This window comes from Mustela erminea, chromosome 8 (assembly GCF_009829155.1).
Source record: "Mustela erminea isolate mMusErm1 chromosome 8, mMusErm1.Pri, whole genome shotgun sequence".
Classification (NCBI taxonomy): domain Eukaryota; kingdom Metazoa; phylum Chordata; class Mammalia; order Carnivora; family Mustelidae; genus Mustela; species Mustela erminea.
The window spans coordinates 95,144,189-95,159,532 of NC_045621.1; the positions used below are offsets into that span (position 1 = coordinate 95,144,189).

General features: G+C 37.3%; 1 protein-coding gene across 3 annotated transcripts in view; it reads left to right on the top strand.

Annotated features, from left to right (window-relative positions):
- MAP3K19 (mitogen-activated protein kinase kinase kinase 19) overlaps positions 1–15,344 on the top strand; it is a 66,009-nt gene that overhangs the window by 25,858 nt on the left and 24,807 nt on the right. For all 3 annotated transcript variants that reach the window (XM_032354067.1, XM_032354069.1, XM_032354068.1), the window contains exons 6-7: positions 451–566; positions 11,994–12,090. In XM_032354067.1, coding sequence (XP_032209958.1) covers positions 451–566; positions 11,994–12,090 — 213 coding nt within the window. The remainder of the gene's footprint in view (positions 1–450; positions 567–11,993; positions 12,091–15,344) is intronic.

Genomic DNA, 15,344 nt, shown 5'->3' on the forward strand with positions numbered 1-15,344 from the left:
TATCAAAGAGCCTGCCCTTATTTGAAAAAGTCATGATAGCCGGAGGGCTGCATTGGAGACCACAGTCCCTCAGTAACGAACTGGGAGTTCACCGTTCGGTGTTCAGAACTCTGCCAATTGAATCTGGCTTCAAGTGTTAGACAGAAAATGTGCCTGGTCTTGGCAACTACAGAACAGATGTAATTTCCAGCCCATTACTAGGGGTTTCACTTAGCAACTTTGCCTAACTTTTGTTTTTTAAGCAAACAAAAACCCATCCATTCTGTGGACTCTGGTCCTCACACCCTTTCCTGTGATAATTATTGCCTGAAGCCTCATCAGGATCCCAGATCATGATTTTAGGAAAATCTTTGACAAATGGAACTGGTTTTAGAACCAAGAGCTAGATCTTCCTATGAAATTGAGAGAGATGAGTCTTATCAAAACACATTATCCTGTTTCTTTTGGCAGAAAGACATGCTGAATCATTGCTTGACATTTCTCATGATACAAACCCTTCTCCACCCAGTACAATGACAGTTACTACAAACCAAAATATAATCTTGCAAAGCATCAGCAGCAGCGAGGTAAGATGTTTTTTCTTTAAAGAAACTAACAAAAAATGAATAACCTACTCCATCGACAACTTCATTTGTATTGCTTAAATATTTTGTAACAATCGCACATTACAATTATATTTTTAATGTAATCACAAAGTAATTGAAAGCACATTTAATAAGACAGTGTTTCAGGGCCACTTGGGTGGCTCAGTGGGGTAAAGCCTCTGCCTTCGGCTCGGGTCACAATCCCAGGATCCTAGGATCCAGCCCTGCATCAGGCTCAGCAGAGGGCTTGCTTCCTCCTCTCTCTCTCTGCCTGCCTCTCTGCCTACTTGTGATCTCTCTGTCAAATAAATAAATACATAAATTAAAAAAAAAGTAAGACAGTGTTCCACAGGTTTAATCTCAGACCACTAATTAGCTAGTCAGCTTGGAGTCTTGTGCATTGTGTGTGTGTGTGTATACCTAATACCACAGAATTTTGGACCCATATTAAATAATAAAATATAGCTTATGTTTATGTGTGTAAATGTGGAAAAAGAGAAGACCATTAATCTGATCATGTCAAATCCATCAGAGGGTACCACAAAGAAGGTGCTTCCTCTTGGCCACAGTCACCACCACACCCCAAAAATCCCCTGCCATGATGAATGACTCCACAAAAAGTCCCTCACAGTTCAGTAACAGTACTAGTAACAAACAGTGTAATCCATAGAAAACTGTGGACTGATACACCATATATACAATAAACTGGTAATAGTTGTTGCTTACAGGGAGAGAATTGGAGACAAACTTTGCACTGTGTACTCATTTGTACCTTTTCAGTTTTTATGAAAATTAACATAGCCCAGACAGTTAAAAATATTGCTACCCTATATTTTGTTGGTAGGAAAAAATATGGCCACAAATTGTTTATTTTTAAAAGTTGATGAGGGGGATGTCTGGGTGGCTCAGTTGGTTAAGCCTCTGCTTTTAGCTCAGGTCCTGAGATGGAGCCCAGGGTCCTGTTCCCTGCTCATCAGGGAGCCTGCTTCCCTTCTACCCCTGCTGCTCCCCCTGCTGGAGCTCTCTCTCTCTCTCTCTCTCTCTCTGTCAAATAAATAGATGAAATCTTTATTTTAAAAAAAAGTTAATGAGGTATGGAGTATAATATTTATAAACAATAATAAGGACTTTTGGAGATGGTGGACTAAAGACCTTTCAGTCCCTTTCTCCTTTGAAAAATCATCCCAAAACAACAAAGAAAACAAAAACCAAAAATTTAATTTGAAAAAATTTCTTGGGGCGCCTGGGTGCTCAGTTTCTGCTCAGTAAAGTTTCTGCCTACATTTCAGTCCATGATCCCAGGGTCCTGGGATTGAGCGCCATGTAGGGCTCCCTGCTTAGCGGGGAGTTTGCTTCTCCCTCTTCCTCTGCCCTTCCCCCTGACTTATTCTCTCTCAAATAAATAAATAAAATCTTTAAAAAAAAAAAGAAACAAACCAAACTTTCTTGTTTTGAAATAATTATAGATTTATCAGAACTTATAAAAATAGTACAAAGACATCCTGTGTAAACTTCACCAGTGTCCCCCAATGGGAACTATTATCATAACTATAGCAGATTGTCAAAACTGGGAAGTTGACATCGATGCATTACAATGAGCTAAACTACAGACCCCACTTGGATTTCACTAGAATTTACATACGTTCTTTTTTCTTTCTTTGTCTGGTTTTGTGTGTCTGAGTATACAATTCTGTGACATTTCTTTTTTTTTCCTAAGATTTTATTTATTTATTTATTTGTTTTAGAGAGTGAGTCCCCATGCTGAACGGGGAGCCCCACGGGGGTTAATCCCATGACCCCGAGACCATGACTGGAGACAAAATGAAGACTAGGTCACCTAACCAGCCGAATCACCCAGGCACCCCTGGTTCTGTGACGGTTCATCCCCTGAATCACCAGAATCAAAAATTTGAAACTGCCACCACAAGGGTGACTTCATAGCCATACCCTCTTCCCTTCCCTAACCCCTGGCAGCCACTGATCTGTTCTCCATCTCCATAATTTTGTCATTTTGAGAATGTCATATAAATGGAATTACCATACATAAAAACTTTTCAGATTGGCTTTTTCTACTCAGCATAATGCTCTTGAGATAGACCCAAGTCCTATCAAGTTTTCTTTACATTGCTAAGTTGTATTCTATGGCACAGATATTCAGAGTTTACTTAACCATTCACTTGTTGAGAGTCATTTAGGTTGTTTCCAGTTTTGAGCTATTATATATAAAGCAACTATGAGCAATTGTGAATAGATTTCTGTATAAATATACATTTCATTTCTCTAGGATACATGTCCAAGAATCCATTTACTGGGTCATATGGTAAATGTCTGTGTAAGTTTTTTTATTTTTAAGATTTTATTTATTTATTTGACACAGAAAGAGAGATCACAAGTAGGCAGCGAGGCAGGCAGAGAGAGTGGGGGAAGCAGGCTCCCTGCTGAGCAGAAAGCCTGATGCAGGGCTGGATCCCAGGATCCTGGAATCATGACCTGAGCTGAAGGCAGAGGCTTAACCCACTGAACCACCCAGGTGCCCTAGCTTCTTAAAAAACTGTCAATTTTCCATGGTGGCTCTATCATTTTATCTATCTATTTATTTATTTATTTGACAAAGAGAGAGAGAGATCACAAATAGGCCAAAAGGCAGGCAGAGAGAGAGGAGTAAGCAGGCTCCCTGCTGAGCAGAGAGCCCAATGCAGGGCTTGATCCCAGGACCCTGAGATCATGACCTGAGCCGAAGGCAGAGATTTATTCCACTGAGCCACCCAGGCGCCCCTTTATCATTTTATATTCCCACTAGCAATGAATGAGACGTCCAGTTTTTCTGTCCCCTGGCCAGCATTTAGCACTATCAGTATTTTTTATTTTAACCGTTTTAATAGATGTATGGTAGTCTCTCATTGTGGTTTTAATTTGCACTTCCCTAATGACTGATGTTGAACATTTTTTCATGGGTTTACTATTCCCCATTAGCATAAATTGTTCAGAGTTTTTAAAGTTTTCTGATTGGTTTGTTTTCTTACCGTTGGGTTTAGAGAATTCCTTATGTATTCTGGATATGTGATTTGCAAATATTTTCTACTAGTTAATAGGAAGAACTGGATTGTTATTTTCATCTCTGTAACTTGGCTTTCATCAAACAGAAGATTTTTTGTATTTATTTATTTATTTATTTTAAGATTTTATTTATTTATGTGACAGAGACACAGCAAGAGAGAGAACACAGGCAGGAGGAGTGGGAGAGGGAGAAGTAGGGGGGAAGCAGGTTTCCCATTGAGCAGGGAGCTGGACACTGGGCTTAATCCCAGGACCCTGGGATCATGACCTGAGCTGAAGGCAGACGCTTAACAACAGAGCCACCCAGGTGCCCCCAGAAGTTTCTCATTTTGATGAAAATCAATTCATCTATTTTTTATGGGTCTTAATTCTCATGTTAAATCTAAGAATTATTTTACTTGATCTGGGTCCTGGTTACACAAATGTGTTCAGTTTATAAAAATTTACGGATCTATGCACGTTTCTGAATGTTTGCCACACTTAAATTGAAGGTAATGGCAAGGGGAGGCATATGCTTTCAAATACCTGAGAAAAGAATTTTTCCCAGCCTCGGATTCTATATCCAGACAAACTATCAATCAAGTATTAGAATTGAATAAAGAAATTTTTCAGACATACTTAACACTCAAGCATTTTACTTCTCAAATACCTTTTAAGGAAGCTACTATGTGCCCTATTAAATTAAGGGAATAGAGGGGCAGCTGGCTGGCTCAGTCAGTAGAGCATGTGACTCTTGAATTTGGGTTTGTAAACTCGAGCTCCATGTTGGGTATAGAGATTACCTAAAAAAAAAAATCTTTGGGCCGCCTGCGTGGCTCAGTGGGTTAAAACCTCTGCCTTCGGCTTGGGTCATGATCTCAGGGTCCTGGGATCGAGCCCCACATCGGACTCTCTGCTCAGCAGGGAGCCTGCTTCTTCCTCTCTCTGCCTCTCTCTCTGCCTACTTGTGATCTCTGTCTGTCAAATAAATAAATAAAATCTTTAAAAAAAATCTTTAAAAAAAATTAAGGGAATAGATAAAAATAAAGAAGGAAAATTGGACCATGATGCAGGGGATCTGGACTCTAACACAAGAGATAGAGAATCATTGGTATTATGGAAAAGGCAAGTTCCAAGGTGTCAGCCATGTATCAAGTCTAGGGAACAAAGAGCTGAAATAATTTGGGGTGGAGGAGGGGAGAAGAGCAGGATAATGGGGATTTCCAGGAAAGCAATGGAACTAATATATTATCTCCTATATTTAACCAAGTGGAGAAACCACTGGAGGTTGGGAAGATTTAGGGATTAAAAAATATAAGAAAATGAGTAAAACAAAACAGGAATAAAAATGGGGGTATAAGAATATGATACTGTCTACATAATAAAAAGTCAGTAGGTAATATTTCATTTTGATGACTCAGGAGATAGCAGGACTATTGTATCAGCTAGAGATATGGAAGAAAATATCAAAAGAAACAATTAAAAGGTTGGAAGTGGTTACCTTAGAGGGAAAGGGTGGGGAAGGACACTGATGATCTTTACTTAAAAGTTTTTACCATTATTTGACTTTTTAAAAAACATGTAAGTTGGACACACATTGAAATTAATTTGAAATTAAAATATAGAGATGGTTGGGGGCAGCTGGCTGGCTCAGTTGGTGGAGGATGCAACTCTTGATCTCCAGCTGTGAGTTCGAGCCTCACATCAGTTGTAGAGATTACTTAAAAACAAAATCTTTAGGGGCTCATGGCTGGCTCAGTTGGTTAAGTATCTGCTTTTGGCTCAGGTCATGGTCCTGGAATCAACCCCCACATCGCGCTCCCTGCTCAGGAGGGAGTCTGCTTCTCCCTCTTCCTCTTCTCCTCCCACGGCTTGTGCTCTCTCTCTCACTCAAATAAAGTCTTTTTTTTTTTTTTTTAAGATTTTATTTATTTATTTGACAGAGAGAGATCACAAGCAGGCAGAGAGGCAGGCAGAGAGAGAGAGAGGAGGAAGCAGGCTCCCCGCTGAGCAGAGAGCCCAATGTGGGGCTCGATCCCAGGACCCTGAGATCATGACCTGAGCCGAAGGCAGCGGCTTAACCCACTGAGCCACCCAGGCACCCCTCAAATAAAGTCTTAAAAAAATAAAATATTTTAAAAATATATGTATAGAAATGGTTAAATCAGGACTCCTTTGGGGCATGGGATGGGATGAGGTAGAATGGAAATGTGTATTTTAATACTATTATTACTATTTTTTAATATTAAAAAACAGTGTAAGGGTGTCTGGCTGACTCAGTTGGGTAGAGCATGTGACTCCTGATCTTGGGGTTGTGAGTTCAAGTCCCACAGTGGATGTACTTAAAATCCTTAAAAAATAAAAAAATAAAAACCCAGCTTATTTAATACTATTTGAGTATTTTCCTTTGTGAATTTATAATTTTTAAAAGCAGGTTAAAAAACAAAACCCAAACCAGAGTTGCTCTGATACACTGGTTCTCCACAGGGGGGCGATCTAGCCCCCCTGCCAGGGGGCATCTGACTGCATTTGGAGACATTTTTTCTGTCACAACTGGGGTGGAGGGGCAACTGGCATCTAGTCTGGGTAGAGCTGAGGGATTCTGCTAAACATCCTGGAGGGCACAGAATCATACCCACAATGGCAAGTTATCCAGTCCCAATGTCAGTAGGGGTGAGGCTGAGCAACCCTGCAAGGAGCACATTTTGTCACAACATTGAAGGTTGTCTTGGTTTTGGTTACTAATATTACATAGTAATTGAAATGAAATACCTAGAGACTAATCTTGAAAGTAACAGTCATGCATTAGAAATTGGTAAACAAAAACACATTTGCTTTTCATTTTTTTATGGTATGTTTAAGCAATTTTCTTTTGTAAAAGAACTAAACATCCCTTTACAGTAGTACATTTTTTTCCATGCAACTTAAAAACACTTATTGAGCCTTCACTCCATATTTTCCTTATTATGATTGAAATAACTTTGAAGTCATTTCTGAGGGAGAAACAGACTCTGACTATTGAACTTGCCTTTTCCTCTTGTGCTTTCTCTAGGGTTTAAATCATAAAACCCAAGGTCATCCTTCACTTCTTTTCTTTGAATGAAAGCTTGGTTTTCTTTTTTGCTGTCTGCAATAGGTTTTTCTCATTTACGAAAATAGGCAGCTGCCTTACTTGTGGGATTGCCTCCTGCGAGACTTTACAGCCTCTCCCAATCCCCTTTCATCTAAGGAGAATCTTCCTTTCCAACTTAATTACTTATGTTTCTTCTGCCTCTTTTCTCTTCTGTATGTTTCGGATTCCGTTGTTTGAGATTCGAATGCTATACTATTCTATTTTTTCTAGTCTATTGTTTTCTAGTCTATTGTTATCTCCTGCACCATTGTCAGTGGTTTATGAAATCCATTTATGTTGGGGTTGTTCTAATATTTTCTCTCCTTCACTCATGACTGAGTGTCATTATTTCAATTGTCCTCCTTGGGGCACCCAGGTACATCTTAAAGTCTTTCATATTTATCATTCTAAAGGAAATTAGAAAATCTGGAGCTGTTTCTGTTTTAGAGTCTTCATTTCCATGATGACCTTCAAAGTATATGTTATTCTTTACATCCTTTTTGTGTATGTGTGATGCTTATGGTTTTTCAGTATATTCTATGGAAGAAATTGTCGTCAGATACTTACAGGTGTCACATATCTTTTATTTTATTTTTTTCCCGTGCAAAACTTAACAAAGTGGGTTTTAGTATTCTTGTCTCTTAATTTTGCTTACTGTTATTGATTCTTTTCTTTCTGGTCCTTTTTTTTTTTCCCCCCCTTAACATTTTATTTATTTATTTGAGAGAGAAAGAGCATGAGCAGGGAGGAGGGGCAGGAGGAGAAGGACAAGCAGACTCCCCACTTATCAGGGAGCCTGACAGTGCTCTATCCCAGGACCCTGGGATCATGACCTGAGCTAAAGGCAGACACTTGGCCTACTGAGCCACCCAGGCACCTTCTGGTTCTTTTTGAGATTCTTTTTTTTTTTTTTTTTTTAAGATTTTATTTATTTATTTGACAGAGAGAGATCACAAGTAGGCAGAGACGCAGGCAGAGAGAGGAAGGGAAGCAGGCTCCCTGTTGAGCAGAGAGCCCGATGCGGGTCTCGATCCCAGGACCCTGAGATCATGACCTGAGCCAAAGGCAGCGGCTTAACCCACTGAGCCACCCAGGCGCCCTGAGATTCTTTATTTTAGGCGTTTCATGATAGCATGAAAGCAGAAGGTTAAGGGCTCCGGAACCAGACTTCAGAGTCTGAGTGTGATTCTAGCTCTACCACTAGCTAGCTACATAACCTTGGTTAACCTCTCTGGGCCTGTGTGTAAAAAGAAAACAACAGTTCTTACCTTTAGAGTTACTGTGAGGATCAAATGGTTAATATGTGTAAGTTGCATAGAGGAGTGTCTGACACTATGTATGTAAATGCTAGTCATCATCATGGGTTTTTGTAGGTAGGTGTGCACACACTCTGCATCTTTCAGATTTTCCTAAAGGACCAGCTAATAAATGAACTGAGCAATAGAGACTGATCACAGCTCATTAATAACAGACACCTGATGTGAAGACCAATTGTATATTAAGACTTCCATATGAAGGCTGCTATTTTCCAAAACTTAACATAAAAATTTCATTGTGTCACTGTAATTATATGAAATCATAGAAATCTATTTCGAGGTCTCATAGAGTATTCCAGACTAAGGATCCAAACAAAAACTATATATATATATATATATATATATATATATATACACACACACATATATTTTTTATATATGTATTTATATATGTGTTTATATATTTGTATTTATGTTAAATATATTAAATATTTATATTTATATTATTATATATAAATATTTATATAAATATATTATATTTATGTATTGTATGTTATGTATATTATGTATAATGTTTAATATAAACATATTAAACATTTATATTCATATTATTATATATTTATTATATATAAATATTTATATATAATATATTATATATTTATATAATATATTATATATTTTATATATTTATGCTATATAATATGTATAATATATAATATATACTATATATTTTATATGTATTTATATATATTTATATTATATATTAATATAATAATATTCAATAATAATTAAATTTAACAACACTAAATTTTATTTATTATTTATTTATTATAATAAGTATATAATAATAAGTAATATTATTAAATATTAATATAAGTAATATTAAATAAGTAATATTATTAAATAGTAAATATTTATATAATAAATATATATTTACATGTATTTTTATATATATTTATATTATATATAATGTATATATATTTACTTTGATTAGTAAAAAAGTTTACAGATAGTTTCACATGTCTCTTGACCCCTGAATTTTTCCGTTATAAATATATATATTTTATATATATATTTGTATATACTAAATATATAATATTGATATAATAAATATAATAAATATATATTTATATATTCATATCTATTTTATATATATCTATATTATATTATATAATTTATATATGATTATATATAAATCAATAAATAATTATAATTATATAATTTTATATGTATTTATTATATATAATATAAATATAATGTAAATATAATATAATATAATATATAAATACATATGAATATATAAATATATATTTATTATATCAATATTATATATTTAGTATATATAAAAAATATATATTTATAACGGAAAAATTCAGGGGCAAGAGACATGTGAAACTATCTGTAAACTTTTTTACTAATCAAAGTGTGTACATTGAAAGAACAATAAGATGAGTAATTTCATGTATTATATCCCTAAAAATGAAAAGTGATAATTTTGCTAGGGGAGCAGATGTAGCAAAACACTCTCATGCATTGCTGGTAGAGTGTAAGTAGTAAGTGCAAACTTCTAAAGTAATGGGGTGAGGAGACTCAGTGGGTGGCTCAGATGGTTGAGCATCTGCCTTCAGCTCAGGTCTCGATCCCAGGGTCCTGGAATTGAGTCCCACATCGGGTTCCTTGCTCAGCAGGGAACCTGCTTCTGCTTCTCTCTCTTTCTGTCAAATAAATAAATAAAATCTTTTTAAAAATTTAAATAAAAGTAAAGTAATGTGTGTAAAACAACTTAAAAATGCTCATACTCTGGATCAATAATTCCATATCTAGAAATTTACTCTAAAGAAGTAATACAGAGGTGCCTGGGTGGCTCAGTGGGTTAAGCTTCTGCCTTCAGCTCAGGTCATGATTTCAGGGTCCTGGGATCGAGCCCCGCATTGGGCTCTCTGCTCACCAGGGAGCCTGCTTCCCTTCTCTCTCTCTGCCTGCCTCTCTGCCTACTTGTGGTCTCTGTCAATTAAATAAAATCTTAAAAAAAATGAAATAATGCAAAATTGGGGTATTCATTGCAAGGATGTTCACAGCATAATGTGTAATATTGAAGAATTAAGAACTGCCTAATAAACATTATGGGCTTCTATTGTAAGACTCACGGGTTTAACTAGACATTGTTATGATAGATATTTGTTGAAGTAAAGAATTTACAATTACATTAAAATAATGTTTACTTAGTAAATTGCTATGTAATTTGTACTTGTCTTCAGTGAAAAACCTGAATAAAACAATGTATGATGCAACTATATATTTTTTTTAGATGCAACTATATTTTTGAATACTTTGGAAAAAGATTAAGGAAATATTATTTCTATGTTAATAGAATTTGCTTTTCATTTGTAGGATAATAGGAGTTTTTTTTCTACTGCATTAAAAAAAGTTTTTTTTGTAATTCTATATATTCTAAAAAGAGTTCCCCACTCCCCCATTGTAAATTAATGGGATGGAGAAGAAATGTGCCGCACAGTGGTAGAATTTTTGAAATGCAGAGAAGAGCAAGCCGTGAAATTCACAGCAGCCTAGTATCAGGGTGACCCAGCCCAGGTCTCCTATTTGCCAGTGACAACCGGGATGGTCTGAGACAGGGTACCTAACCCTTGCCAGGCGATAGGAAATGCTTTAAAAAGCAGGTCCTGCTGTGTACTACGTATGACTATGAAGTTATTATGATTGAATACCTAAAACATTTTAATGGCAGTGTAAATGAAGGATTTTACTTTTAGTATTTTCTGTGATAATTAAAATGAACAAAGTGGAAAAGATTCCCAAGCTCGACTGGTTATGAATGAATGACATATCAGAGTCTTTGTGATGGACTGCCTTGCCCACCTGTGTGACAGGCATCTGCGCTTAGGGCAAAGACTTTATATCCACCAGTTCTCTTAAATAGGTGGCTCACGCAGATAAGAGAAGCCAGAGAGCTCATTGTAACTTCCGGGTTATGAGCGGGTATTTTAACAACCTCTTGCCTCTATCACTGTTATAGACTTTAAATAGGGGAAAATCACTGGACCAACAACTTCTAAGGAAGGAACCTATCGACAACAATGAATTCTAATAAGAAATCACTTCTCATTTGGAGAGTTAGGGATTACTTTTCATAAACCAAGTTGGTTTTCAACCATGGTTCTTAGCATAATGATTACTTTCTACATGGTAGAAAGGAAGTTTTTCCTTCCTTGAGAGGTTGCATGCCATGATTAGATCAGAAAGCTGTCATAGTGAAAACTTTAATCAGCTTTGCTGTCTCCTTTCAGTCTAGAGTTATATCTGCAGCTTCCATATGGGGCAGGGATTTCCATCCTTGCCAACTGTAAATGATGCCCCTGGGAGGCGTTATGGAAAAAAAATCATGTTCCTTTGGGGTTGTTCACTACTGTGGCCAAAGGATTCTTTCCAGTTAGCCCAGATAGAATTCATGGCAGCTTAGCAGCCTGGATGCTGACATGATAAAAAGTATAAGATATTGAATTTCTATGTGTCCATGTGATTTCAGCTTTGATCTTCATTTTCGATTATGCACTTAATCATGTCCATGGGACTGTCTGAGCTTGGTGCTCAGGAGGAGATACTTTTCCCATTATTTCAGTCTTAAATACTTTCTCCAACTTAAAAGGAATCCACCGTGTGTAACTTAGAAAATCACTATTCATTTTTTCTTAGAAAACCACTATTAGAAAAATCACTATTCTTTTTTTTTTTTTTAAGATTTTATTTATTTATTTGACAGACAGAGATCACTAGTAGGCAGAGAGGCAGGCAGAGAGGGGAGAAGCAGGCTCTCTGTGAGCAGAAAGCCCAATGCAGGGCTTGATCCCAGGATCCTGGGACCACCGCCTGAGCCAAAGGCAGAGGCTTTAACCCACTGAGCCACACAGGCACCCCGAAAAATTACTATTCATTCTGTCAACAAAGTAGTACATTAAATAATTGAGTTGCTATTTCATGATATTGCAGGAGTTTGACCAAGATGAGGACTGTAGTCATTCCATATTGGTTACTGAAGGAGGAGATCCAAGTGGTGATGGACAAGATTGGCAATCCGGGACAGAAGGTATTTGGGCTATTATTTGTGTTATTGTATACACTGATTATTTGGACCCCACTCTCCCCCCACCCCGCCACCCCAATTTCAATAGTCTTGGTAGAGAACTTTGAAAACACAGAAAATCTCAAAGGTCAAGAAAACCCACTCACAGTCCTATCCTTTGATCTTTATCTCAATCAGAGTCTTGGCCACTTGCCAGCTAAAATGGCCATCTCTCTTATGTCTCTCTCTTGATTCACCTCACTCCGGCTCAGCTGGCCATCCTCCCCCGCTTTCCTTTTTGTCCGATAACATCTTTCTCCCCATTTCTTTCCTCTCGGAATCTTCCATCAGCTCCAGGGATCTGTTCTCTTCCAGAAACAAGCATTTCTCCATCAGCTATTATCCCAGGGCTTCTCTCTTCCGAAAAAGATGGGGAACTGAACAAGGCACTAAAGCCCCAAGTCTCAGTCTTTTATTCCATGAGGACATACGTCTGGAATTTTCCAGAACAACACCCATTCCAAATATGTTATCCTGTCATATCGATGAATGCCTTTGCATTTAACAGAGCCCAAGGTATTTGCAGATTCTCACTTCAGAAAATGGTCTTCACAAAGATCACAATGATCTACTCACCTATAAATTTCTTAAATTAAATGTTTATTCACACTGCTCCAGTTTCTCTTTGGCAATTTTCTGGCTTCCATTTCTAACTCTGCAGGGAAGCTGTCCGCTTTGATTCTTTTCTCAACAACCCTGTGAACCTCCTCAAACACCGCAGTGCCGGCCCAACCACGATCTCCTTTGGCCTCTTATGCGATGCTGCCCTCTCCTGTCGAGTTCCTGTCTCTCTCAAACTCACTTGGAATCTCCTTTGTCCAGGCTTAGGGTGGAGAATAACTAAATAATTAAAATTTAAAAAATCCTGGCCCTCTTCCAAACACCCCTTGTGGTCTGACTTTGACTTTTGAACACTTCAAAGCAGAGTTCTCAGAACAGTTGTATCCCAAGTACCCTCCAAGAGATTAAATAATTTGTTTATTCTACTCTATTTGGAGATGACTTGCCATTTGAGGTGCAATTAATTCTTTTAAAATAATTTATAATGTCAGGGGTGGCTCGGTTAGTTAAGCTTTTGGCTTCAGCTCAGATCATGATCTCAGGGTCCTGGAATGGAGCCCTGCATCGGGCTCCCTGCTCAGCAGGAAGCCTGTTTCTCCTTCTGCCTCCCACCTCAACCCCCACTCCTTGTACTCGCTCTTTTGCTCACACTTTCTCTTTCTCAAATAAATAAATAAAATCTTTTAAAACGTTTATAATTTTTTTTATAAATTTAAAATATAAAAAATTTTCATAGAGGAGTCATAGCACATATGTAGCACCTCCACTAAGCTCTTGCTTAGAATTTGAGCTCTTGCTTAAAATTTTGCTTGAAATTTCTCAAATTTGAAAGAAGCGATTATGTTTCTGGTATATTTTCTTCTCATAGTTATTAGTCTTTAGTAGTTACTCTTTCAAGTTACAAGTGTGAAACAAAAACGTGTGGAGCAGGGTGCCTGGATGGCTCAGTGGGTTAAAGCCTCTGCCTTCGGCTCAGGTCGTGATCCTGGGGTCCTGGGGTCGAGCCCCACATCGGGCTCTCTGCTCCATGGGGAGTCTGCTTCCTCCTCTCTCTCTCTGCCTGCCTCTCTGCCTACTTGTGATCTCTGTCTGTCAAATAAATAAATAAAATCTTTAAAAAGAAAAAAAACGTGTGGAGCACTAGTGTGCGTTGTATTCATCTTAAGTATCAATAAATCTCTTTAACTCCCATTTACATATTTTTAACATACTTGAAGTTGTTGATGTTTAAGTGCTTGCACACTTTTTACAGACTTTATGTATATGCCATGTGAGTTTCTATCCTGTTGTAGATACACACATTTAATCATTTAGTTTATATTTTTGTTCACTGTATTCTATTCAAAAGGGAGTATGACCAAAATATATATAAACTCTATAATGTTTAGATCACACCCATAGACGTTAACAGCTAAATATTCCTGCAGCTTGTGTTAGCTTAATTATAGGCTTTTATAGAAGGTAATTTATAAAGTACAATTTATGCCACCCCTAAAATATTCCTCATCTTGGGCACTTGGGTGGCTCAGTTGGTTGAGCAACTGCCTTCGGCTCAGGTCATGATCCCGGGGTTCTGGGTTTGAGTCCCACATTGGGCTCCCCCTGCTCTGTGGGGATCCTGCTTCTCCTTCTCCCTCTGCCTGCCACAACCCCTGCTTGTGCTCTCTCTCTCTGTCAAATAAATAAATAAAATCTTAAAAAAAAATGCCTCATCTTTTTCCTTAGTATAAAAATCTTCTTGCATTCATCAATCAGCTAAGTTCCTAGAACAATTATCAGATGCAAACCTCAAAGACTACCTTGAACATGTAAAATTCCTCTCTTCATAAATGGAATAAGAATCTATTTCCTAAAAGTACTGTGCTTGAAAATTTTTAATGCACTGTATCCATCAGGATTCTTGTTGCAGAAAACAAAATTTAATTGAGTTAGAAATGAAGGAAGTTAAAAAAAATATTAGAAAACTCACAGACCATTGAAAAGCCAAAGGAGAAGGACAGACTCTAGGTTCGATTGTCAGGAAGAATTCTGGTAATCACATCTCAAAGCCGGCTGCTCACCCCCATATTACGTTGCTCTGCCCCAACCAGGAAGTTGCTCACTTATCAAGCTTGGAAACTCATCCACCTGCAGACAAGAACACCAGCAAAAACGATGACTGCATCTTACCTTTTTCATGTAACTCATGAAAAGACTCTGTCTCTCCAGTTGGCTTTCTGAACTCGAGTGGCAAAGGAGACTGGAAAATATAGTTAAAAAAAAAAAATCCGTGTTGAGATTCACGGTTTAGAAAATTATAAAAGTGTGGAAAGGGTGTCAAAATATTTTGAACTTTGATGCCCATCAATTTAAACAGAACCAGTAGAAAACACAGGAAAGGAAGACAGTTCTGGAGATAATAATGTTTCATCACTGACTGAATTAGACTGGGCCATTTTTCAGTTTTCATTTTAATAATGGCTGAACTTTAGCAAATTAAGGATCATTTTCCCACTTTGAATATCATTTTCACCTCTTCTGCAAAATTGTTTCTGACTATATTTAAACGTTGCCTTAGTTTCTCTCTCGTAACCTTTTTCTGCTAGGCTTACTTTACCTCTTCTTAAGCGGAAGGGCACACTCAGGAGCAAGGGTTCTACTTCTACATGTAAAAATCT